The 26,982-nt window shown below is 40.5% G+C and overlaps 1 protein-coding gene across 1 annotated transcript in view; it reads left to right on the top strand.

The window, feature by feature from the left end:
• KALRN (kalirin RhoGEF kinase) overlaps positions 1-26,982 on the top strand; it is a 497,270-nt gene that overhangs the window by 251,117 nt on the left and 219,171 nt on the right. Inside the window, exon 10 of the mRNA XM_050711733.1 lies at positions 17,825-17,947. Within this exon, the coding sequence (XP_050567690.1) occupies positions 17,825-17,947 (123 nt within the window). The remainder of the gene's footprint in view (positions 1-17,824; positions 17,948-26,982) is intronic.

Below are 26,982 nucleotides of genomic sequence, written 5' to 3'. Positions count from 1 at the left end.
GGTAGTCATACTTGTACCCTCTAACCAGTGATCAGTGTCTCGTGTAAGAACACCTCAGAGATGTCTTAGGATACCAGCCCAAGAAGTTAATTGCTTTAAATACTTCAAACTCACATGAGAGAGCGAGCTCTGTTCTGAACTTCTGACAACACTTTTTAAATATATATCAGTATTATCCTATACTTTTTGTGCCAAAAGTTTTCACAAAGAAATATGGGTTTAAGTCATTACATTTTCATTTAATAATATTTTTTCAGGAAATTCCTTAAGGCTTGTTGATTAACAGTACTGTATCCTCTGCAAAATTTGTTTTAAAGTGTAACTTGAAATTATCTGGAATCAACCTTTTATCTTTCTTACTCTATATAGTTATTAAGCCAAGCAGACAATTGTTCTTTGTGCTTTTGAGGAGTCACTGATTAAAAAATAATAATGATCACTTTTTAATTTCCACACAGAGCAGAAGCGCTAGGGATATCAAACTTCAGGGGCCAGCTTCAGTTACTAACTGAAGTTTACTTAGTATTGATGTAAGAGCAGTGCGAGAACACTTTAATGAGCTCCACAGCTGTCTTGGGAAATAGGATCTGAAGAAATCTGAACCAGCCAGCTTGATCTCTGAACCTACTTAAGTGAGAAGAGGAACAGAAAAAAATAATCCTTTGTGCCCCCAAAACTGTTTTTCTTGTTTAGGATACTGTCTGTCCTTTAAGACACGGTCCTTACAAATGGTCTGTTTTGCTGCTTTCTGAACTGGAAAAGTTTGGATTCTTACTAAGAGTTTAGGAATCTCTAAGAAGGCCTTCCGAAACCTCTTGGAAATCCTGCTGACTCCCCCAGGCTTTGAATCTACCTCATAGTGAATGAAGAGGATGCAACTTGTATGAAGAAATGGAAAAGATGATATAACAATACAGTTAGCTCTCAAGAGGTAGAGGCAGCTCTCCGTGGTCTGGATTTATCCTCCCTGTCTTTAAGAATGTAACTGAATCATCCAAGTAAGGAGCCTAATGCATAGTCTCCTTTTATAGTCAGTGGAGAGACACTGGCATCTTCAGAGAATGACTCAGTCTATCTAAGATCTGAATTGTACCCTGGATACTCTTTCTGTCAGGGGAAATAATGAGAAAGTAGGCTCTCCAGGGAGGTCCTTCAGTTTGATATTACCTGGTGTTGGGTGAGATGAATTAGGATGTAGGAGACCAATCCTGTGTGGTACTGAGCACTTCTAGCCACCATGCCAGGCCATTCAGTGCCTGTCTGACCCAGAGTTCGCTTTGCAGCAAACTTGAGAAGTCAGTCCTAGGCGAAGTGCTAAAATTTGCTGTTGTTAAGCTCAAGCAGAATCATCCGCCTTATATAGCATATCCTCGTTGTTTAGTTCTATACCAGGATTGTTTGCACGTCAGCATCCCTGAAAATACGATGTTTAGTTTATTGTTTTTGAAAGGCATCGTTGGCTCCCATTGTCATGGCAAAGGGGGAGAAAGAATCAGGCTCGTCTGTTACTGATTAGGCCTACAAAAATAGTAGGGCCGCAGTGAAGGAAGAAAAATAGTTTTCTCTAGAAATATATATATTTTTTGAAAGCAATTTCTAGAATGAGTAATTGTCACTAAGAGTACAGAGAAAAATAAGGTCTCTGAATAAACATATTCTGGAATGCTAGAAGGCTTTTCCCCCTGCAACTTTAAGAAGTAACAATAACAGTAGTACTTCTTGCTTGTTGTGGTTTCTTTCATCTCAGGATTATGGGTCTTCTGAAAGGTTGATGTTAAGCGACTTGCCAAAGGTCACTGAAACCTTCATAGCTAGAACTCATCGTGTCAGGATGTCTGATTCACAAATCCTTGCTCTAAACCTTCAAAGTCATTGCTATTCCAGTTTTACCCCTTAAGAGTATGTCTTATGGGATTTATTTGGACTATGTGAAAATGAAATATGGGTCTGTTATGCTAAGAAATAAATATGCTATTTTGGGCATTGGTTTAGGAGTCTAAAATAGTCTTTCTTTCCTACTCCATTTGTTTCCCGTGATCTTTCCTCCCAATTACCTCCTCACATGATCTCCCAGCCTTTTCATGATTCTGCCAGTCACTCAGTGATCAATCCTTTTTCATATTGCTTTTGACTGATGGCCAACAAAAGGTATTTTCATTAAAGTTAGAAAACAACTAGCCAAACAAAGAGGATAATGATAGCTAGTTGCTGAAGTATAGCTGTAACGATTTCACAGTGTTTTCCTGCATGGGGCAGCTGCTCAGCCAGCTGGTTACTTTCTGCCTCTGGCAATGACCTGCACTCACAATTTGAGATTATTATGTCTTACTGTGTAGCGAGGCCCAATTTAGGTTGAGCTGATCTGGCACCATGACCTGTTTCTGCTAGCTGCTCCTCTCGAGGCTGGTCATTCCTGCTACCTCTTACTACTTCTAGCAGCTCTACCTCATCCCCTGTCACAAACTGCTTTTTCTAGCTCTGCTCCATATAACTGTGTTCTGTGCTCCTGTTGGCTGTACCTTCAGTAGCATCCCTACCCGACCAACTTGACTGAAAGGTTCTGGTATTTCTGTCCTTGGAAGACAGCTTGTGCACCGTCTAAGGCTGAACACAATGCTTTAGCTCACAGGAGACTTTTAAGCAACTACTTTTGTTTCATATTCCTCACAGGGAGCTCTTACAACAAAATCTCTTGTTTGTTTTTTAAAGTTGTAAGCTTTGGATTGCAGTTCTAGAAGCCATTGCCTAGGCTGGGGTGACCCCCAGGCACATTTAGAGCTGGTTGGTCCGAACTCTTGTATACTATTACATCTATAAACTTTCTTTTATGCTATGATTCCCTTTTTAACAAAAATGTCCTTCAAACATAAAAACCGTGTAAAACAAACATATTTCAGGCCTGTCCCCTGGTCTTTTATATTTCTCTTCCTGTTGGTCTGACAGTTCTTTACTCGTTTCTTCTTCCCGCCTTTTGGAGTTTTTTGGATGGGGGACGTGCGTTGAGGGATGGAGAAAATTACTTTTATTTTTGGCTTCAGCCACGCAAAACATTTTGACCTTGAGATAGTTTCCTTCCCAAACCAGCATGAAAAGTTAGGAAAAAAAAATCACCCACAAAACAAAAATAACTTTTTTCCTTTTTTTTTTCCCCCTCTGTAGCAAAAGGTAACTCTAAAAAAATCAGAATGTAATTGGGGGGTTGCTAGTGCTTGCTTGCCTCCCCAGGTTTTTCAAAGTGTTATGTGGTGTCAGGAAACCAGAATAGCAATACATTCAGGGTGAGGGGATGCCATATTCTGGGAGCTACAAAACTCCGCCCCCCCCCCCCCCCCCAAAAAAAAAAAAAAAGAAAAGAAAGGAGTTTTTTCACAGAAAACTTCATTTGTGAGGAAGGTGAATTTTTCATTAAAAAAGTTGGTCATGGGAAGTCCCCAACCACTTTTGTGCCTTGCTCTGCCCATGACTCTCACATCTGGAGTCCTTCAGGTGTCTTTTCTCTCCTGAACAGTTCAAGGTTGTTCCTTGCTGAAAGAGCTTTTCATAAGTCTTATCCTGCTTGCACATAAATCTTAGTTTATTTTTGCATCATCTCAACCAGTCTGCCAGGGGACTTAGGGCTCGGCATCCATTTGTTTGCCTCCCCACAAACAGCTCCTCATTGCCATTATCTGCAGCCTCCTTTGATCAGTCTGTAAGGTCGTTGGCCCTTCGCCCTTCAAAACCCTCGTAAGATCCATTTCTGCTGTGACCTTTAGAAGAAATCAGCCATATGGTTATGGGTAGGTTACACAGCAATGCAACTGTCCTGAGCTTTTTATTTTCAGTTCTGTTGTGTCTTTCACACTGAGTGTTTGGCTCAGCATGGAGCCTGTATGCCACATGCCAAACTTCTCACACATCTCAGCAACTCAGCCCTTTCCCTGCTTATTTGCAGCACCAAGCTGTGACTTCTCTGTTCGGGGAGACCATGTGTCACATGCAGCTGGTTGGCCTGAGCGGTGACTGACCGACAGGCGGTGTGAGCAGAAGGGATGCTGTGGTGCCAGTGTGAGTCCCTGAGCGGGACCCTGTGGTAGAAAAGCCCTGCTGGGAGGCCAACCCCCAAAGGCAGCCTTGTGCTGCCATCCTTTCTACTCTGGACACAGCCTGACACACAGAATATCTCAAACTGGGAGAGAAAACGTTTGAGGAGTTAGGTTAATTGCTTAAAAGACAAACAAGTGATCTTAGAAAAGTCTCTGATAGTTGGGAACTGCCAGGATGGAGAATAGCCACTCCTGGTATTCAGAGCGTTTCTTGTTTGTACTCATATTTTGCCTCAAGTTTCAAATCAGGTCAGAGCCCCACAGAGGAAAGGTATTCTCCTATGTGCTGGCACAATACCCAGCCCCAAGGGGCTCTGACCCTGGCAGGGGTGTTTGAGGCTGCTGCAGTGCTGTACCATCTTGCATAGTTTTTCCATTACTGAGATGACACTATGTACCAAGACCCATTTATCCCAGCTGGAGTTTGTTCTCTTACTAAACTTGTCTGTGCTGGGATTATAAGCCTTGTTAAATGAAGATGATTAAATCGTCTACTTCCAATAGTAACCTAAGCAGCGCTTTATTTAATATTCTGGTCAATCAGCAGTTTTCTCCGTGGCAAAGCAGACAACTCAGCACAGTGAGGATTGTCAACATTAGGCCTGGAGCATAGTGCTTGCATTAAAGACTGCTCTGTTGTAAAGCTCATCTTTGCTTTATCAGTCCTTTCTATTTGCTAATTGGCTTTAAACATCTTATTTAGTAACAGTTCAGGTGGGTTGATACTATCAAGCTGTCGACGTTACCATCTTAATCCATGTCTAAATTAGCAGTGCAGTCCAGGTTAGTAGCAGGTCCAAACAGTGACCCAGAGCACCAAAATTAGGAGCCAGTCATGTAGGTTGTTCCTTTCCTACGGAGTAGATGAGGAATTGTTACCCAAGGTAGGTGCCTAACCCTGCTTACCATTACGCTATTCCACTTCTGCCTATGCCAACAGCTATGCTCTGGTTACAGCTGGAGCTGAAAAACATGTAGTAAATATGTCCTCCAATAGTTTTGTTTTGTTTCCTCTCTTGAAGCCTTTAGGCACATCTGTCACTGGCAGAGTTAAAATCAACTGCTCTATTTACATACTTGAGGTTAATGTACTTTTCTAAAGAGTTCATGACACTCCTTTGGTCCCTCCTGTGTACGTGCTGTATTTCTTTAGCGACATTTTACATTTTGGACAGTCCCACTGAGAAAAAAATAAGTGAGTATATGCAAGGAATCTACTTCACAAGCCATAGAGGGCTACTCTTAAAAAAAATAAAAATAAAATTTAATAATCTCTTCAGGATCAGATGCTTTCCCTCACATACATGAAAATCAGCACTGGGCAATTAGCTGTGATGTTAGCAGTTAATAATAACTTCTGTCAACACCTTGGAGGTCTAAATCATAACTGCCTATCAAAAATCCAAATCAGCTGGGCCCTGCAGGTGTCTCTATTTACTATCAGGACTGAAAGCGCTGATGTTCTGTTCTGTTCTGATGCCAGAGAGGTCAAATACAGAGTTACTGAGGCGGGGGGGAAGATGCTGAAGAATTTATTGAGGAATTGAAAAAGCCCCTAGTATGTTTGGTCATAGCGTAGTCTGAGCACTGTTAAGTGTTTCTTCAGAGCTCTCTCCTCTGTGGATCAGCTGGCTCTCTGGCTCTGGGGGATGATGTGCAGGAGGACTTGAGCTTCTGGTGCTGTGTCTATGCCATTAGGGTTTGTGATCATCGTGAGACCTGAGATTTCTCTGTCTGTGTTGCTGGTTCTTGTTTAGGCTTCAGGAATCTGCACTTGCAGCAGTAACTGAGCTCAGTCCTTTGCTTCTGGGATGTTCTAATCCTACTTCAGTGCACGTGAGGAAGACCCTGGGTTTGGGCCAGACGTGGTGTTCAGGTGTTTCTCTTCTTGAGAGAGCTCCAAAGCGCATGCTGAAGTGGTGGAAACAACAGCAGTGGAAGATGGGAGATTGCTTGAGTAAAAAATTAGTAGCTTTTCAGGTTGCCTTTGCTTCAGTGACCATTCTGCCTGGCACATTGTTCTTCCCATCCTCTTGAGCTGAGAGAGGCCCAGGGTGTTCTTTCAGAAAACTCCGACTGTGTCTAAGCGAACAGCCTGAGGGAGCCAGACCTAAGAGTGTAGCTGGGGCCAACCTTGGCTGACCTGGTGGTTGTGCCCTGCAAAATTTGTCTGAGAGGACAAATGTGGGACAAGAAATGGGGACCTGGGGAAAGTGAAGTAGCCACTAAGAAAAGCCGTAAGAGGAGTGAAATCTGTTCAAACCAGTGCTACAGACAGCAACAACCAAAATATTCTAGCTGCTCTAGGTAAGAAAATAGTTCTGTATTTCTGCATATTACCCTTGATAGGAGACTGACATCAATTAGTTGTATTGCTAATTCATCGTGCTACAGCTAAGCGCCAGGTATGTTTCCTGAGTGTTGGAGGAAAGACTCACAAACAGCAACACCAGCAGTGTAATTGCAAAAGAAAAAATCTACCCACCAGCCTTGAGAAGCCTCATGCAGAGCACAGCAGCATCTTTCTGTGCTGATGCAGAGCACATTTTCTGTGTCTTGCACAGAAGGAACATGCACAAATGTCGTTATTTATAGCTTCTCCACCCACACGCAGCTTTGAAAACTTGCTCTAAAAGAAGTTAGCATTTAAAGAATACAACAGAGGGGTTTTTTTTAACCTGATGATTTTTTTTTCTTTTTTGATTTCCTTAAAAACAATGTTCTGGGAACATTAGAAACAAGCCAGGCATAAAGGAAGAAACATTAGTTCTTCATTTGTCTGTCTATTGTTATTTTACTTGGAATGTTTTTAGAGAGGCAGTTTGCAAATTTTATCAAGTAAAACATTTAATCAAGAAAATGAAAGATAAGTGGGATGCATTTGATGAATGGGAGCCTTACCAAAGGAAAGCAGCATTAAGTTGAAGGAATTCCTTTCTCAGGGTAAGAGAAGCATGTGTATTCACACTCCCTTCTGGGGAGCATGCAGCCTAGATGACCACATTTAGCGAAGGAGCAAGTTGGGGCTGCATGACCTCCGTCACTGCCCAGAGGAAATGGGCAAGTACTGCTCTCAAAATGCCCAGCCTACACCCAACCAACTCTGCCAGAGCCTTGAATTAAATGTGCCGTTCCCAGGAGACACATGACTAAATGCTGCATCTCCCTAATTACTAGGGCTGGGATCAGCTCTCTCCTTTACGTGAAGTGAAGGTGGATGGTGCCAGAACACATAACATTCTCACTTCTCCAAATACTTGTCAATTTTAAACCATCGGAATGTGGTTATAGATGTGAAAGGCTTGGGTGAAGAACCGTACAAGTACAAAATGGCAATCTGTAGAAAGTAGTGACAAAGTTATTTTTGCCATGTAAGCCTGTGAAAAAGTAAGGAGTTAAGTTGGAGCTGCTTCCCCTCCCGAAGTGAGCAGCCCTGTTCCTCCATGGGAGGGCAGCATACCTGGAGCAGGCATGAGTATTTGTCACCGTTGTACAGTTCTACACTCATCTGAAGGCTCTTGGAGTGATGTAGGAATGGAAATGGAAGAACAACATCATTGCAAGCTAAGGCCTGAAGCAGCAAGGAATGAGACTGCTAGAAAAAATAACAGTCTTGTTGGTGCTCAGGCCACAGCGCTGCGGGAGATATTTAGGATGTCTTCACTTAGTCATACTGTTACCTTTTGAACCTTTTCACAATTAATTCTTTTCGCACACTTGTGCATTAGAAGCTGCAAAGAAGAAGACAGCCAGGGAGAGTTTTTCTGGAGTGATTACCAGTGCAGAAGCTGTTGATGAACAGGGGATCATGCTGCAGGGACAGGCTTGTCTGGCCGAACTCTTACAGTCCTGTTTCTAGATGGGCTTGTAAACATAGGGTAGCTATGGGTACTGGAAGCAGTGAGGAGTCTGGAGTCTCTGAGTGTATTTTTGCTTATTGAGGACATTCTGGTACCTATTTGTCTCTTTTACATTTGTGGTCCTACCTTTCAGTAGTTGTTTAATTTGCTCAAGTACATTCATTAGTATCAGCTGTGCTGTGCAAGGCTGTTGCTACTATAAAGAGCAGAACATGGATGTCCTGCTTTTGGCAAAACAGTATTTTATTTTTTTAACCACCGAGGTTAGATTTTTGTTGTTAAAATGAGAAATTGTGCAGAGGTGAACCTTTCACATAGTGTCCAGGAAACTCATAAAAACACCTACAATCTGATTTCATGGGGACTTGTTTTTCTGGTTGAATGTAGACAAGGGAATAGAAGAAGTTTTTTAAATGTTGTAATTGGCTCTGCATTTAATTCTCCTTGTTAATTTAGTTGCTCTGTGCAGCAGAAGAATACTGATAGGTCTGTAAGGTTGCTTTTCCTTCCAAGGGTAAAGGGACTGCATGGCTTTTCTTTTTGAAAAGACCTCTTTAATTATGTGGTGGTATTTGGAATAACTACAATTAGAGGAGAAAAGCAGGGAGTGATTAAAAAATCATACTTAATAGCAGCTGCATTAGTTCTCTGGCTTTTGAAAGAGATGCAGGCATGGCTCAATGCATATTTACCAGATGGAGTTGTGGTGAAAAGGAAAGGCAAAATGGAGATGACAAACTTCTGAGTGACTTAAGGGAAGGTTGTCTGCTGTAACATTTTTAGAGTGACCTTTGTTGACAAAAGATTGAGGAAGTATCAAATTTTGTATTTGTTGTCCTAAGATCCAGTCCTAAGAGTATGTTAATCAGTGTAGCTCTGATGACTCAATTACACCTTTTCTACAAAAAAATAATAATAAAAAAAAAAGATCAACAACAAAAAACAGAACCCCCAGTCCTCAGATTGCTTCATTTGTGTGATAGCAGAATGCACCAATTAGGTCTCAAACCAATTTGAAAGAAGTAACATGTATGACCATCTATGATGAATTAAATAAAGATGAAGCTGGTTGGCTGGCCACATTATTTTCTGAAGATGAATTAGTTATGGACATATAAATAGGTCAAGCTATGGTGTTTCAGGTTTTCTAGATATATGCTCAGCAATTAGGTATTTATACTGCAGTGAATTTGGAGCAATTTTCAGCTGATTTTAAAGCCCTGCTTTTAAATTGATTGTCTGCTCACTTGTGTACAGCAGCCATGATTTAGTTTGCTATTTATGATATTTTAGTATGTTCAAGTATTGGAAAAGGTTTCTAGAATCCCAAACAGATTTAGAGCCACGTATTGCTAGAGGCTGCAAAAACTTAAAATAAAGGCAGCTTTCACTCCAAACACTTTCTCTGTCAGCCTCACTTGTTTTGACTATAAGTGTGGTTAATGTCATTTTACAAATGAGAATGGAGGCAGGGAAGTTGAGTCATTTGCTGAACTGCAGTGCTGGGCATTGAACCAAATTGCTTAAATTCCAGTCTACTTTTGATATGAAATCCTTGTTGCTTTTTGCTTATTTCTTAGAGCTCTCAAATGATTTGACATGATTAGCCAGAGTGAGCAGAGTAAGGCACTGTTCCCTTCCACCACGACAAAACTCCATTAGCAGAGCTATATCTGTACATTAGGAGTGCACTTATCCACATTAGCCTATATGCAGCTTGTAACGTGCTGTCAGAGGAACTAAATTTGTTCAGAAGTTGCTAAATGGGACATAGAATGTGGTGTTGAAGTGTGTGTTTGGAGGCTTGGATTCTGCTGGATGAGTAATTAGCCCCTGCCTATCTTTTACAAACATGGGGTCTTTATCAATGTTTACTGAAGTCAGTTGAAGTTTTGCTGAGGATTTTGGTGGGAGCAAGATCTAAGTTTTAGTGTCAGATTTAGATATTTCTGAATTTAAAAATAATGGCATGGGAGCCAAAATGATGATGATTCCACTTTTAAAAATGAGGTACGATCTAACTTTATTTCTCTTCTTAAAAAAAATGTTTTTAGAAATAGTGTATCACTAATGTAAAATTGTAATGAAAGAGGTGGAAAAAAAAAGGAGCTCTGTTTTAGTTGGGATGGAAAAACCACAAGTGCAATGGCTGACTTTTGTTTAGGGTTTTATTATAAACCATTAATAATGGCAGGAAAAGCCAGAGGATAAGTTCCTTTGTATTTTGGTGTATTTTCTCAGCTAGACCTTTACTTGACATTACCCTGCTGTGACAGGGCCAGGGATAGGAGAGAAAAGAAATCTATTTTCAGCTATGATTTGGAATGCAACAAAGAAACTATGTTTTAATTGAAATCAGACTTGGTGTGCATTTTAGTCATCAAAGAGGATTAGGATATATTAAGTCTCCTTGAGTCGTTGTGGGTTTGGGGGAACTTTTTTTTTTTTTTTTAATTTTCTTCTGATTCTTGGTGTTTGTTCTTTCTTTGCTGGTGCTGACACAAAATTCTCCTGGAGGGCCTGGTAGCAGGCCAGGGGTTGGGCTGCCCATGTCAGCCTGCACAGAATGACGTTATCCAGGAGCAGGTATAATTGCAGTGGATAGAAGTTGACAGTCACACAGTGTCTACTGCCTTCACAGAGATGCAGTGCTCCCCCTGGTAAATGTGCATGTTTTATCACTTGGAGGCCTTTTCCTTTTACCTCCCAAGGAAGGAGTGGTTTGTGGGTATCCTGAGAACACATATACTTTGAATTGTATTGCTCATAAATCCACATATGCTGTGCAGTTTCTAGTTCTTCTACTGTAAGAAAATGAGTTATCTTCTGCCACAACATTCTTTGTCGTATCAGCAAATTCCAGCTCAGCCAGTAAGTGTTGCTAACTAGGCTTGTATGATTTTGAAGGGCTTTGACAGAAAAGATCAGATTTTGTTGCTGTGCAGTAGAACAAAACGTTTACAATAATCTTTGGATGTAAAGTCTCTATGAAAGCGCAATTTGAAACATGAACCCTTTAACTACGCTTCCTGGTTACAAAACGCATGGTTGGCAAAGGCAGGGTTTTGAAATGGGGATTTCAGACAAACAAGGCCTTTGAGTTCCCGTTCATCATAGCACCTACAGAATAAGTAAAGATGAGTTTTGATTCCTGAGTGGAAATGGTGAAAATACTATAAAAACACAAGTTGTGAAGTGCCATATAAATTCCTGGTATCCCACCAGAACTCTAATTATCCCAAAGTATCTCAACAGCAAGCAATAAAGTGTACATAGTAGCAACTCGATACGGTTTGGCTATTTCTCACTGGCACGTTTAAGGCATGAGCCTAGTAGATTTTGGAGGCTTCATCCATGTGTTTAAAGTTAGGCAATGCTTATGCACCTATTTGAAATGGGGCCTCATTTAAAGCAGGATAAATTGAGTGTACTTCATTGGAATTGCTCTGGAATGTATTACAACCCTGCTAAAGTTACTAAAGAGTTAATCTAACCCCTTAAAGTTATGCTAGATTGGTACCATTGTAGCTGAGATCGAGATCTGACTCTTAACTCCTTAAAATGGAAAACAGTGTAATTTATTTTCAGTTTTCAGAGTAACCCAGTTTGACTCACTATGGCAACAACAGGGGGACATAGAGTAACAAAGAGTAATCATTCCCTCGGCCAAGACACTTCTTCAACAGGTCATCTTGTTCAGGAGCAATAAAACCGTTCAGAACAGGCCTGGGTCAAATGCAGAAGTCAGGATGCCCCATCACTGCTACCACAGCACGCTATGTCTTATTCATGTGTGTTTAATCAGCAGCTTATGCTCCTCATCTTCTTCCTGTATAGGAGCAGGGCAGGGTTCTTTCATTAGTATATTTCGCAGAATCACAGAATGGTTTGGGTTGGAAGGGACCTTAAAGATCATCTAATTCCACCCCGCCTGTTTTTTGTGTTTTTTTTTGTTTTTTTTTTTTTTGAGCAAGCCTCTGTGTTCTTCTCAAAGTCTTTCTCATTTCACCTTCATTCATTGCTACTAAAAGAAATACAATTTAAAAGAATACAAAAACACAGTTTTTCAACTAACTTCACAAACAGAAATGGTTCCTGAAAGTAACAGATCCATTACTCCTTTCACAGTTCGTATCAATGTAAAATAGGATCAGAGAATGAGGGTTTGCTAAGAATGAATCACAGAATCATCTACATTGGAAAAGACATCCAAGATCATCAAGTCCAACCGTAAACTTGACCTACTGCATCCCATCACTAAATCATGTCCCTTAGTGCCATGTCCACATGTCTCTTAAATGCTTCCAGGGATGGAGACTCAGTTGCTTCCCTGGGCCACCTGTTCCAATGCTTGATCACACTCTGTGAAAAAATTCTTCCTAATATCTAATCTAAACCTCCCCTGGTGCAACCTGAAACCTTGAGTCCCACCACCCATCACCTGCGAAAAGAGACTGGATTCCAAGGAGTTTTTAATTTAAAGTCAAATAAAGTTATGAGGTGCTTCTTAGTTTTCACTCTTATGAATTAGGAAAGATACCTATGGACAGTTTGCATTTTCAAAGAGCTGCATTGAACAGTCTGCCCTTTAAAAATAGTGCCCAACTCTTTTTTTTTTAATTATTTATTTAAAAATCAAATTAGCTTTTTAAGCTATTAAAAGAATTGACCTTAACTTCACTAATGCAATCATCTCACCATATTCCCATCATACAAATTAGCCTAGAGGAAGAACAATTATCCTAGAACTTTGCTTAATTATTGCCTGATTGCTTCTTCAACCTTCTTCCTTTAAAATCATTCTTCCACTTCTTTCTTGTCATGCTACTCTGTCTTCCTACTTTGTCTTGTAGAAACTATCACCATTCCCTGCAAATGGAGCGTCCAGTACATTTTTCCACAACCTCACCTGTGCGTTATTTATTTTGTCAGTCTAGGTATGCCCTAGGATGTCCCATAGGCAAGAGTTTTGCATCAGCAAAATGGACTATGGAGAGGCCTCTGGAAGAGTTTCTCTTCTGAACACAGGCTTCCTGATGCTGTGCTCAGATAAAACCAGTATGAATTGCCACTCTTGTTCTTTCTGAAGTTACACAGATCATTCATAAAGGGACAGTTACAGCTATTCTTCCTCCAGGTAGCATTTTGAATCTTGTGATTATCCAGCCATATAATGACTATAATAGCTAGCACAGTAAGCCTGCTGTAATTGTGCTGGAATTTTATTTAATTTTCTTGGTGACCTGGGTTTGCTGCTTATATTGTCGGGTGTGTAATTGTGCCCCTGAGGACAAAACGGAAGAGAGACAGGACATTCACATCATGATAGAAAGAAAATAATGCTCCTACCACTTTTAATCTTAAATTAGGTGACATACAGAAAGAGAGAGAAATTAGTGTCTTGTTTTTAACACGTGTGTGTATCCAGCAGCATTCCCACCAATAAATGTTACTGACGTCAGATGTGCTTCTTGAACATTTGGTTTGTGTTCTCCTTCTGTTAAACAGGCTCTTAGCAAACAATTCATGCTTTTGAGCCTAATGCTATATAAACTTTTACTATCTGGGAATTAAGCACAGTTATGAATCTCCATCCAGAAAAGAAAGGGAGTCTCTTTCTCATCTCCCAGCCTTACATGCACTCTTTCTGGAGTCCTTTGGAAGCTACCAAGGCACATAAGAGTAAACAGAGTGACTCTATTATTCCCTGTTGGCATCTTTTGGATTGGGTGGAGTAACAGCAGAAACAAAGCTACCCCAATCCACTCACCAAGAGCAATGGGGTCAGTAAGGTCTGGGATGGGCATCTGCCATGGCAGGAGGTAAAGTACCATAGTATTCTCCAGTCCTCTAAGATGTCTGTGAGTTATAAATTTCCTAGGTGATTCTGGTGGCATGCTTGGAGATGCCTTAGGCTTGGAACTCAGCATGTTTTCATTAAAATAATATTATTATCTGATGGACAGTGGCCTGGATTGGAAAACACTCTCCGACATGGGAAGCATCCCCACAGTGGTTAGCTTGAATGTACGCTGCAGTCATGCAGGATCAGGCTTTACTCTGCTAGGAGCTGCAAAGCAGGAGGGAGGTCCTGGCCCCTGCTCCAGGCAGCTTTCAAAGTAGTAGTAGTGCAGTAGTAAATGCATAATGGAAAGAGTGTTGACATATACTGGAGTTGCAGAGCATTTTTTGTTTCAAGAAACACCCCAGATGATGGACCTGTCTGGAGTGCGGTATTGTATTGCCAGCCGATTCGTGACCGACAGCCTTTTTCTAGCTGATTTAAGAAAAGAATAGCTTGGCAATAAAGGATAATTATGAAATTTGAAGATGTAATTTGGAAAACACTCTTAACTGCCTTTTTAACAGCATCTTCAAGCTGTTTATATTTTTAAGGCGTAATTAAATTATTTGAACTAAGCCACCATAAATTCAATGGCTAACTGTATCTCAGGATATAAATTTTCAGCAGTAGAGTAAGTTAAAAAGTCCATGCTTTCAATTAAAACGTTAACGTTTGTCTTGAATTATTACACAGTTATGCTACTTCTAAAAACGTTTCCTTTCTTCAGCATAAGGGAGAAAGTCTCCAAACCCACTGACAGGTAAATGTTTACAAGTGCTGGTGATTTCAGGTTTATGACCTTTCGGAGCTGTTCCTGTGTTTGCTGTAGATAATTGCTCAACATTTCTCATTGTTTTCTCTGGAAGTAAGTGCTGCTGTACCTGTCTTATTCTTGTACCTGATTTATGTTCTTGTTGTAGCTTTGCTCTGTTATTCCATATCTCAGCTCCTCGTTTAGTGCAAACTTTCCATGCCTCGTAGAATGGAAGCAAAGATGTGATATTTCTCCCTGCTTGCCAATTATTGTGAGCTTATTAGAGGGCAAATGCTTTAATGCTGAGGATTGTTTTAACGGTTAGGGCTGACAGATTAGTGGAGCCTTGAACTAAGATTCTGTCTTATGCCAACTTCCTGGGACATCTCAGCAATTCATTTAGTCTCTTAATCTCTCTCTCTTTTTTCTTTCTTTTTTTTTTTTTCATTCTAAGCAAAATAAAATGATAGCATTCACGTATCTGACAATGGCTGCGAAAACAAATAAACTGATGCCTGGAGCGGTCAAATATGCTATTGTGGGTTTCAGAGCCACAGAAAATATTGTTAAGCAAGTTATTCTTTAAAGTCATGATTTAGTTTTTCTTGTGGGAATTGTGACAGAATTAGAATTTATGGAGCAATTAGAATCAGAACTCTTGAAAGAGCAGGTAGGGGCTGGGAAATCTGGAATGTGGCACCCTCAGCAGAGAAATGGCATAGGAAAGAGGTAGTCAAACAGGGTGTTACACTCAGTGTCGTTAGGGGATGGTGTATAGATTTTTATCTTGTCTTCCCACCTAGTGCTGATTTGTTAAGTGGCTGTACAATTTTATCACCTCAGGGGGGTATATTATACCTAATCTCATAAACTAAAGGATTTGCAAACCTAATCAATATTTGAATAGAAGACTTCAGTGGGAAGCTTTCATGTTACAGGAAGGATTTGGTGAATCACCTTCTGCATCAGCACCACAGAATAACTGCCCAAATGCAACACAAAACTTTGCTGCAGGAGCTGCCAGCTCCTGAGTGAGACCTGGAAAAAAGGTTGATTCCCTGTGAATTGCGCTAGCACTTTTTTTTGTTTTTGTTGAGAGAAAGCATCCATATTTGGACCAGTACTCTCGTCTAGAGTCATTGTTTCTGTTGTCATCTTTGTTTAAAGTAAGCATCACATGTTGTATTACTTGTTTTGAATTGCAGCATGTACTGAAACGTCACTTTATAAAATAAAAGCAGCGATCTCTGTCAACAGTCGTCGAACAGTGACTAAAGCAACCCAACATAACATTGATTGGGTTGAAAATTTAACTGTTATGTGAGCACTACTTTTATGCTATAAACATGAAAAAGTCTTTAGAATAATTTACGGTAGAATTACAGTGCATGGCTGTCAAATGTTAATGGATGGAAAGCATACATACTTCATATGTAGCATTGTTTAAATTACAGCTATTTGCAATTTTTAAAATCATATTTAAAAATTAGCCCTCGTTAGATTTTTTTTTTCCAAAATTTAGTTTTTCTCTGCTTCCATTTTTAATAGATAAGTTGAAAACTCCTGACAAGAGGAAAGAGGATGTTAACAGAATTATTTGCAGACTGTTAATGACACAAATGCTAGAAGGCCACTTCAATAATTAATGTTATTACAAATAACATACACGTTCCTGGTCAAGAATATATTGTAGTCTTAGCAGACCAGCCAGCATCTGGCTGCCAAAGTTTGAAGGGATGTAGTTGGGACTCTATATCGAGAGCAACCAGGAGCTGAATTGATCAGATAAAGGGAAGCAGGAAGCGGTGACTGGGCTGCCAACACACCTGGTTCTGCTTCCTCATCCCCACAGTGATGCTTGTGCCAAATCCGTGTTGTTCTAGCAGGACCTGAGGTGTTTTGATACCCCACTTTGTGAACTGCTTTGTATTCTGTGAATGAAAAATACCTCGTAAGCACAAAATACTGATTAAAAGAATGCTTTTACCAGCAAAGAAATGGGAGTGAAAAACAATTATGCACATAAAGTTTTGTTTGTACTTGGAACTTTTTATTTATTTATCTATCTATTTAATTATTTCTTAAAATATGCTTGGGGTCTAAAGTACAGGCTGAAAGCCCAGGTAGTTTATATTCTCTACAACCAAGCCATCAAATAGCTCTGCTTGCCTAAAACAGAAAAAAATCACGTCTTCAATTTTTCCACTCTTAGGTTTCTAGGCTTTGTCAATAATATCTGCTCCTTTATCAGCCCCATACACAACACACGGCTCCTCGCACAGCTGCTCTCTCCTGTCCAGTTCTGTGCCCAGTAGCAGAGCCCCTCTCAGGCCAAGCTGGTGCAGCTCCTGCGCGACTCCTGCAGCCCCTGGCCACCATCACTGGGACCCGTGGTTGCAACCAGTACCGATCTGTTACCGTCATTCTCTTAGTGTCTGTGTATTGAGGAAGGGTGGAGATCATGTCCTGAAATTTCCCAAGATGACAGCGTCAAACACCATTTTTGAGGTATTGCAGCTTGTAGCAGACCCTGAATAGATTTAATCTAAATTTTGGTGGCTTAATAGCAGAATTGTGCCAGTGTTATTGTGTGAAGGAGCTCCAAATGGATGGCAGTCATACAGTTGATCTATTTTAAAAGAAAATTTTCTTTAGCTCTCAGTATATCAGATTTGCCACTTTACTTTTCCATAGGTTTCAGTTACATTTGGAACTGGAAACCTGATAAGACTTGAAAGGTGCATTCAGTCAATGTTCTGTGGCCTGCAGTGAAGGATTCTTAACCTTTTCATTCTACTTACTCTGATGTTTTCTCCCCATTTCAAAATCAATTTGAATTGATCCCTCCATCATGCTTTTGGACTCATTTAAGACGCTTCCTATTGGAATCTGCTGTTTATGTGAAATCTGCTATCATTGTTTTTCGGTTTACACAGGGAGCTTTAAGGGGAGGATGCTTACTGCAAAAGATTCCAGATTTCTGACTCCCATTCCCCAAAACCCATTTATGGGAAAGTAAATACTTAATATCTGTCAGGCTCAAATAACTAAGCTACACTTTAAAACAAATTGAATAGTAAAAATCCAATAATCCTAATTTACCAGTAACATCTATAAACATTTATCTTCTATCTTATTGGAACAGATCTTGACAGATCTCCATGTGTTTAGCTACTGCAAACATAAAGCTATACCTCTGCAGCTGTTTTATCCTCACTCCAACAATTGCTCTGTGCTGCTGAGACAGGAGAGGTAATTGGATGCTCTTCTTTTTTGACAGGTACTGGACTGGATTGAAAATCATGGGGAAGCCTTTCTGAGTAAACACACAGGAGTTGGGAAGTCTCTACATAGAGCACGTGCACTGCAGAAAAGACACGATGATTTTGAAGAGGTAGCACAGGTAAGAGTCTGAATCAAGGACTTCTGATTTCTGGCTTGATTTTTGTTACTCCTCTCATACATTAAGAAAAAATCTACTGGAATTTTGGGGGCCTGGTAAATTCACACTGCTCTCTTCAAACACTGGGAGCTGACCAGGATCCTTGCACAGTTTGTATGCTACGTGTGGTAGCAGCAGCAGTTACAATTAGAAAATCACTGCAGTGGGTGGGTCTGTGCAAGTACAGCCTGTTGCCTAGAAAGATTTTTGTTTATTTGTTTCAGAATGAGAGGATAGCTATTATCGTTGTTACAGGATCTTCCTCATAGCACAGCACAAGCAAGGCATGATGAGGAATTTTGGTATGAAGCCAAAATTCCTGCCTGAAAGCCCATAACTTTTCCTTGAAGCATGGTCATAGCAGATGTTTAAACATACATCTAGCCTTTATTATGGAATTCAAATGAAGGAGGAAACTTGATGAGTTCTTCCAGGGACCAATTTTTTATTTTTATTCTTTTAATAAAAAATAAAAATATGGCCAGAAATTATCCAGTCTCAGTTCTGCCTGCCAGATCATGTTACACTTTTTGTTTTAGATTGAAGTATCATCTGTCAGAAATTGGTCTCCTGTGAAGGTACTCCTGCATTGGGTATTTTAGATAAAATCCTGATTGATACATTCTGCTTTACATAGATGAAATGCTTTGCCTTCCTGATGAATGCAGGCAGGTTATTGCTCAAATATTTCACTGTGGCATAAGACAACAATGTTTTAGACTTTGGTTTCATTTTTCTATGATAACTTTCCCATGTGTTGGCCTAGTTTAGTTTTAGATGTTTCCAGCAACAGGGACATAACTCTTTCACTGTGCTCCATGGGAAATTATTTCACTGCCTGACAGCAGCTACTGGCAGGATTATTATTATTTTTTCTCTCCCTGATATTCAGTATATAGATATATATATAGATATATATATATAAACTGTTGTTTATATCCCTTTAGTCTTGCTTATCTCACTTAAGGAGGTAAATGCCAAGGAAGGAGATGAAATAACAGCTCTGCTATATCTGTTGAATGTTATCTTGTCTTCCCCTAAGTGCCTCGTATCCACGTTAAGCATATTTAAATCTGCTAACATGTTCTTATTAAATGCTCTTTTGTTAACTATTTCCTTGAATCCATTCAGTTTGCCAACATCCTTCTTTTAATTAGACATTCAGCTATCATTCTAAACTCATATTCCTTGGCTTGATAGTGAATTTCAGTGTTACCTTTCAGCTGTGATGAGGTATCTTTGCATACCACTGACAAATCACACGGTCTGAAAGCAGCAGTTCTAAACTGATGGATCTCTAAAATTTTGTAAGACCTCCTGTGGATTTAAAACTTCTGACAATAGATTTGAAATTCTAGAGTTAACTTATGCAAATGGATTAAAATAGGCCCTAGGCTGGAGGCTACAAACCACAGTCTTACAGGGCCCATCCAAAAGCAGGAGTTAGTGGGAGGTTTCATCCTGAAATCAACATAAGGTGCCTTCCCAAAGATGTGTTTAAGTCAGATAGCCATTATTGGATGCAATACTAATGGTAACTGAATGAGAATGAAGGTCTAGTAATACACAGGAGCTGAAACTAGGTGATCTAGTGTCTTTTGTGGCATTAATATTCTCTGAATCTCCTTCCCGTATGATATATTAGCTTCACAGTTTCAGTTATATCTCACATTACTGGATCAGTTTTGGTTTTTGTTTTTGTTTTTTTTTTTCCTTTTTTTCCTCCTCCTTGAGTACTACCTCACTGGACATGTAGGAAACAAATTAAGAACAGGTGAGGAAAGACAGAAGAATAACATTGTCTTGACAACAGAGATGGGAGCAAGCTGTGCAACTGAGTCTTGCAGCACAGGAGCTGCAGAGTATTTTCAATAAGCGTACTTTGAAAATGCACCAAACGGTTTTAATTCACCTGTTGCAGAGCAATTAAAAGTGGGTTCTGTAACACACATAGCAAGAAACAGAGGTAATAGCCAGATGACAGAAGGGAAACGTCAATTTACCAAAATAAAAATGGATAGGAACCCTGTCTAATATCTAGTTGAATAGCGGGTCTCCTAGAAGTGCTAAAATTGTGGCTGAATCTTAACCCTCAAGGTCTGGACTGGAACTTCACTTTCTATATGCCTTGACAACTCAAGAAGGACTCGAATGCTCAGGCCAGTGGCGGGCCGGCAGCGGCCGCCATTTTGTCTCCTCCCGTTGCAGTGAGAAGGGGACGAGGCGGAGCAACATGTTGCTGGTGCGTTGCAGTTCTCTGAATTCTGATTTTTGTGTGGTACTTTATTGAGCCAGGAGTTGGACTCGATGATCCTTGTGGGTCCCTTCCAGCTCGGGATATTCTGTGATTCTGTGAACTGTCTGCACATTGGAAACAACAGCTCAGATAAGGCTTACTCCACTGGACGATGTAATTTAGGGAGGTGTCCATGTGTAGGTACTAGGGTAAGTCAGAATGAAATTACTTCACCTAAGAGTTTCTTACCCCTCATATTAGTCCTCTTCATTAAATATCTCAGGCTGGATAACTTCAGATACATCTCTATTCACTTCACACGGCCAAATTCAGAGTGGAGTAAAGGGCTTGTGAATCTAGTTCACTGGATGTGAGGCCATGGGTTCAAATGAAGGTGGGTGTTTGGGGGAAGGATGGAAAGGGGAGAGAAAAATATAAATCATATGGGTATAGAATCCCTTGTAGGTTCCTCTGAATATGATTCCTTCACTTCTCCCGTGATCACCTTGCTTTCACTCACTTAGCACTAATGTGTGTCTTGTTCCTCCGCCTGGACAATTGTGAGCAGTCCTGTGCTCCGACTATGAACTTTATGGTTCTTCCTAATTAGAAATAATTGACAGAAGTCAAACCCAGCTACTTTCCCCCTGTCTTTGATTGGAATAGTTCCTGGGCCCTTCCTCTGGTGCATTCACACCACCAGAACACCACTGCTAATTTATGAAGCCTGTCTGCAGCGTGACACTGGAATGTGAGGCTGGCAAATGGACATGGGGACATGTGCTGGGGGAAGTGAAAGGAATCTCAGGCTTTATCCCAGGTCAAGGACTTGAGAATATAATATTCTTTGCTTTCAAAAGAGTAATAGCAAGGGTAAGAGGGAGGGCCATAAATTTATCACACCTGGAGTTTTCCTGCAGAAGCTTTCCATGAGGTCGATTTTGTGTTGAGGAATAAATCTCCTCCCCACTCTGATTATGACCAGTTTTTACTCTTCCTGATTCCCTTCCTCCTGATGCTTAACTCTTTAGAGTTGGTCTATAATTAATTCATTTTAACTTGTTTAATTTTATTTTTTTTCTCATGATAGTAAATAACTTTGCCATGGCTAAGGTGTATAACTGGTATCGCTTATTCATGATACAGCCACGTAACAAAGCACACATGCTAAGATCCTGAAACAAAAGACTGAAGAGTATGCCCACTCCCCTCATCAGGATGTCAGTTATTGTCTGCTAATGATTTTATATATATATATATATATATTTAACTGTAATACTCACATACCTGGTGAGACTGACAGTACAAGTCTTCTTGCTTCTGGCAGTTCTCTGAAAATAACACGTAGTCTGCCATACAGTATAAATTTATTCTTCAACATCTACTTTCTTTTGGCTCTGATATATTTGTTCTTATCTCCTACTGTTTGAGGAAGGCATTTGCAAAGGTCAAACTAAAAGCAATTTTCATGAGTTTTTGTGGTATTTGCAACAGTGGACAAAAAGTTCATGTTTTTGAATGCTGCCTAGCTGCATGTAAAGAAGAGAATTGTATCTGGGATTGCTGTGCTGAGAAGTGCTCTGATTGACTGACCTGCCAAGGCACTAGATTGAGAGGTGGAATGTATTCCCTCTGTGTCTGATTAGAAACCTCACAGATTTATAAATCTGGATGTAATGATCCAATCAGGCATGGCCCAAATAGATCACCTTCCTGCATACAGCTGCGCTTGGAAAATGTCAGTGATTTTCAAGCGGTGCATTGTGGGCAATAGGAAATACAATCTGGGGTCCCTTTCTCTCATAACTGCTGTTTAGACAATGCTCTAGCAATTTTTCTCACCGTATTTATTCTACACGGGACACACAGATGGGAAATGTTTGAATTTGGATGAGAAAGCCAGAGCTCCTGGGAGGGAGGTTTTTATCTTGAGTATACCTGTGACTGTTTCTCTGCCAGTGCTGATGCTGGTCTCTGGCTGCACCCTGATAACGCCAACTTTAGGCACTGTGCCTCCTGTACAGAGAAACTGAGCAGTTGGGCATTAATGGCAAGGTAGGTATCAAGGTAACCATCAACAAATAAACGCCACTTTGTAGATGTAGCTGTTCCTGCAACGACAGCTTCTCTCAGATTACTTTGTGTGAATCAAATAACCCTCGTTCAGCCAATTAGGATTGTAAATCCAGAGATAATTTCATTTTAGACTCTCTAGCTTTTCCTTATTCAGTGCTTTTATCTGAAAAACAGTGGGAAAATTGTGTTATCTGGGTTGCGCTCCCCAAGTCTCCCAGCACTTGAGCACTATTGAGTTGAGCTCTACATGTTGGAAACCCTTCTATGAGAGAGGGGCCACAGATCATTCTCTCTTCTGGTATTCCTGGCAATCGGAGGATAAGGTGGCTTTGTCATCCTCCTCTGCTCACAAAGAGCATCGCTGTGTTTGTTCTGGCAGAGAATTTGGAAAGATGGTGAGGAAACACCTCTGGGTATGCGGAACTCTGCTGCCGCAGGACTGGGTGGTTTGTGATTCCAAAGATCTGCAACAAACGTTCCTGTAGTCCTTTTCCGTTTCTCTGCTTTTCTATCAGGCAGGTTTATCTGCATTTTTAGCAGGAGGAGGCCCACCAGTATGAACTTCAGCCTGCAGATGGCACTCGCTGTGCATTTTAAAAGCCATCAGCTCAACTAATGGTAAACAGCCGGTGTTTCTAATTCAAACTAACCAAACGTTGTACCAAAGTGAAATGAAGCAGAAGTGGAAGCTGGCTCGCACGCTGTCCCCTTGGTGTTCTCCCTCTCCTGCCAAACCCTGCGTTGTTTGGGGTCACCCAGACAAACAACCCGCCTGGATTCTGTAAATGCAGAGCTGGGCGGTCTGTGCTCTCATGCAAGGTGGTGCTTGTCATCTGCATTTGGAGGATAAGCTGCTCTCAGGTCTGTGGAGATGCTTTCAAGCCTCCTGAACTGCACTGTACTCACAGCTACAGCTGAGTTTTGCATTTAGTACCTGAAAGTTCTACAGGCTCCATTTTGCCAAGATGCAGTGGGCTATTCTTGAATTATTATGGAAGTGGAGAGCTAGGTAAAACGTGAGCAAAAATGCAAGCAAAAGTGCTGAGGTTTGCAGTATGCTATTTGGGAAGCTGTTTAGTGTTCCAGTTCTTGGGTGTCTATGCTCGCTTCCCTCCAAAAGAACTTGTGGGAGATGATTAATCAACACCTGAACACAGGTTTTGAGCCATCAAAGCTAACTTATGTAAATGTGTATGGTTCATTTAAGAATCATCCCTTTCTTCTATTTTTCTGAGGGAGATAAAGGTATTTCCTGCAAGAAAAGGGTTTCAAAGGAGACCTAAAAAGCCAATGGCCTGTATCCTCTATTGGAAATCAAAAATTAGGTGATGTTCTTCATCTGAGATGCAATTTGTACTCTGGTGGTCCTGTCTTGAGTCTCCCCTTCCTCCATAGTTCTATTCCCAAGATGCTGTCAGTTCAGAGTTTTCAAATGGCTCTTGGAGATAAAAAGATCTTTAAGTGTAAATATATTGAATAATACGATTATAGTGTTTGTCCTGTGAAATATCCAGTGGATTCAGTAAGAATATCCACTGCGGGTAAAAAAATGGTATTCTGTGATCTTGCAGTCCCATGTAGTTTTACTTGAACTGCTTTAAAATTAAGTGAGGTAATGGAATAGTCAGGCCAAACTGAATTGCAAACAGCTACTTGTTTGGCCTTCAGGATAAAAACCTAGCGCTTTCCTATACAGATTCCAGCTCTGCTGGATGTCATTGTTCTAAAGTTTGGCATGAAGTTCAGTGCTGATGTAAAACAGCTAGGCATAAATTAGGAGCCCAGGTTGATAATGAGCACTTATGGAACATTGTCCCAGGGTGATTTTTTTATTATTATTAGTTTTTTTAATTTTGTGACCTACCTGGTTGTTGAACGGAATAGCTCACCAGGCATACTGGATTTCTCCCTTTGTGTTGGGTGACTAAAATACAATGTAGGATGAAATATTAGTCCAAAACAGGGAGAAAGCAGGCAATTAAACCTGGTAAAAACTATGCTCAAAGTTAGCAGTATAACTGTGGTTTCAATAATGCCAAATGCTTTTATAAAAAATAAAATAAAATAAAGTAAAATAAAATAATGAGACAGGCAAGAGAAAGAAAGCTCCATTTATATCTTCTTCATCATCCTTTGCATGGTCATGAGGGAGTTCTGAAGTTGTAATGCAGTTTCCTGTTCACTGCATTTATGCAAATGTATTCATTTCTACACAAAGAGGAAAAATGCCCACTGGCAGCAGATTACACAGGCATGTGTGCTGTGGTGCAGAGCTCTGGGCTCCAGAACTCTCGGTTTCTTCTGGCTGGCAGCAGACAGCATCTGGCAGTCATAGACAGCAGAGAAAAATGAACTGGTGCCTATATATAAGTTGTATGGGAAGGTTATCTGGGGACTTCTGGATCTAAAAACTTCTAAGAACATAGTTAAAGAGCCAGGTAGTTTATCATGGAAGCAATAGTGTAACTCTGTGTGAAGTCTAGCAGCCCCTGGGTGACTCAGGACATACCTGAGCAGCAACTGCAGAGATGCTGGAGCTGTTCTGCACAGAAAGGCTGGGAGGGACAGAGCCGTATAGCTGTGCTGGATGCACTTCTGTGCAAGCATGGGGACTCTGCTGCCAGATGTGAGCCAGAAGAAGGCCATGTAACTCATGTTCTCCCCGAGGAAGTGTGATACCTGTCAGAGTAGGCTGTGGATGTGTCAGTACCATGCTCCGTTGAGTGGTCTAGACATGCCCATGGAGACCTCATTAGCAGGGGTTGCTGAAAGAGCTTCTTGGCTAATCTTCTGAGAGTTTGGATAGCAGTGTAATTGAATTGGTAGCCACCAGTACTTTGCAAGCTAGTAGTAACGGGGAACTGTTTTTAGAGAGGCTCTGTAACAGCAGAGAAATCTTCCTGGCAATTGCCTGAAGAGCTGTGCTTATTATGCCATATCTCTGAGTTACATTTCAGTATATTGCTCGTCAAGCTAGAGGTGATTTTCTTTCCTATTTCTTCCAAAATCACATGACAGATGGATCTTTTCCTTAAGCTGCCTGCAGCTTGATTCAGAATCCAAATATTCCCTGTAAAATCTCAAGGATTGGTAACACAATACATTTTTGACAGTTGCCAGGAGCTAGCTTCCTATAGCTGGTTTATTTGGGTAGGTTTATTTTTGGTTCTTTAAAATGTGTTCCTTTAGTTTGCCTATAAATGCAAAATACTGTTCCCTTGACAGACTGGCGGAACAATGAAGCTATTTAAGAAATATCTATTTTTAATTCTAGAAGCTCTAGAAATTCGAATTTCTATTGTGTGGGGATATCTTAGTTTTTGAACTCATTTCATTCAGAATCAGAAAAGAAAGAGAAAATTTCCTACAGAAGAAAAATTCTGGAATTGGTTTTTTCAGGCCCCTGTATTTTTTAAGATAACATTGGAAAAATTTAACACTGATGTATTATATAACATGCATACTAGAGATATGTTCAACGTTGTGCTGATGTCTCAACTGAATGAGCATACAGCTAAAATAAAAGCTATTTAGTATTGGAACCACTAATGAACCACTGCTGTTTTGACAGCACTGTGTATGCTGGTGAAAACTATTGTCATCCGAAGGCTTTGGATCCCCTCTGATCATTCTCCCGTGTGCTCTTCTTATTGGGTTATCAAGCCGTGCCTATTGACTCAGGAAGATTAATTGCAGCAATGTCCGAATCTCATTTGTAATGATGGTGGACTAGTACTCTTCAGTTCAATTTCTTGTAGCTATTGATAGCAGGGGAAATTCAAGGGGAAGAAGGTGACACTATGAATCCATCTGAGATTTTACTTGCTGCTGCCTCCAGGCCAGCCAGTGGTGCCTTTGGGAGAACGGCACAGCATTAACACGGCAGATGTGGCTAGTCACAAATATACTGCTTTGCAAGTATTTGGTAATTTTACTTAGGTTAAGCCAATATCAAAGAGGTTTATATTCAGTAATGAAGCAAAATAGTTTTCGAGGGCAGGTTTTAGGTATTTATTATCATTGTGCAAATATTCTGGGAATAGACTAACCGGGTCTGATGGATCACTCTGCTGCACAAGATTTAGAACAACGTCACATTTCCAGTTTCAGAGAAACTGTTCATAATGAACATGTGCTAAAGAGTGGAGAATCCCGTTCAATGGCTGATCTATCCTGTGGGAAAGCTGCTCTGCAGTCTGGTTTCTCTTTTCTTTTCCTATCGCAGGTCCAGATGAGGGATGTCCTCTTATTTCTCACGTCAGGCATTTGGGTTGTCTGAGAACAACACTTGCATTATGTGACCATTACAAATGTTTTATGTCAGTATTCTACCAAAATTTTATTGCATATAAACCTATTTTTTTAATTTGTTGCCCTGCATAGGGTTCAGATCTCAGCTTCTCCTGTGTAGGAATAGGGGGATATCAGTGGATTTATAGAGGTCTTTTAGAATAACATGCGTGTGAACAGGGACAAAATCCTAATGTGTGTATAAATAACTTGTTGATTCAGTGTGTGTAATAGAGCCATTAATATTGCCCTCCATAGCTGCTGCCTGTGAGGTCTGGCTTTGTATAACCAAGCCTCAAGAAAGCGCTGGTTTGTGTCACTATGGAAATGGCATATGGTTTGAAGCATTTAGGCATCTTTGTTTAGTGTCTGCTTCAGAGCACAACCACATGCA

The sequence above is a fragment of the Cygnus atratus genome, chromosome 6 (assembly GCF_013377495.2).
Source record: "Cygnus atratus isolate AKBS03 ecotype Queensland, Australia chromosome 6, CAtr_DNAZoo_HiC_assembly, whole genome shotgun sequence".
Classification (NCBI taxonomy): Eukaryota; Metazoa; Chordata; class Aves; order Anseriformes; family Anatidae; genus Cygnus; species Cygnus atratus.
This window is presented reverse-complemented; position numbering and strand designations above follow the sequence as displayed.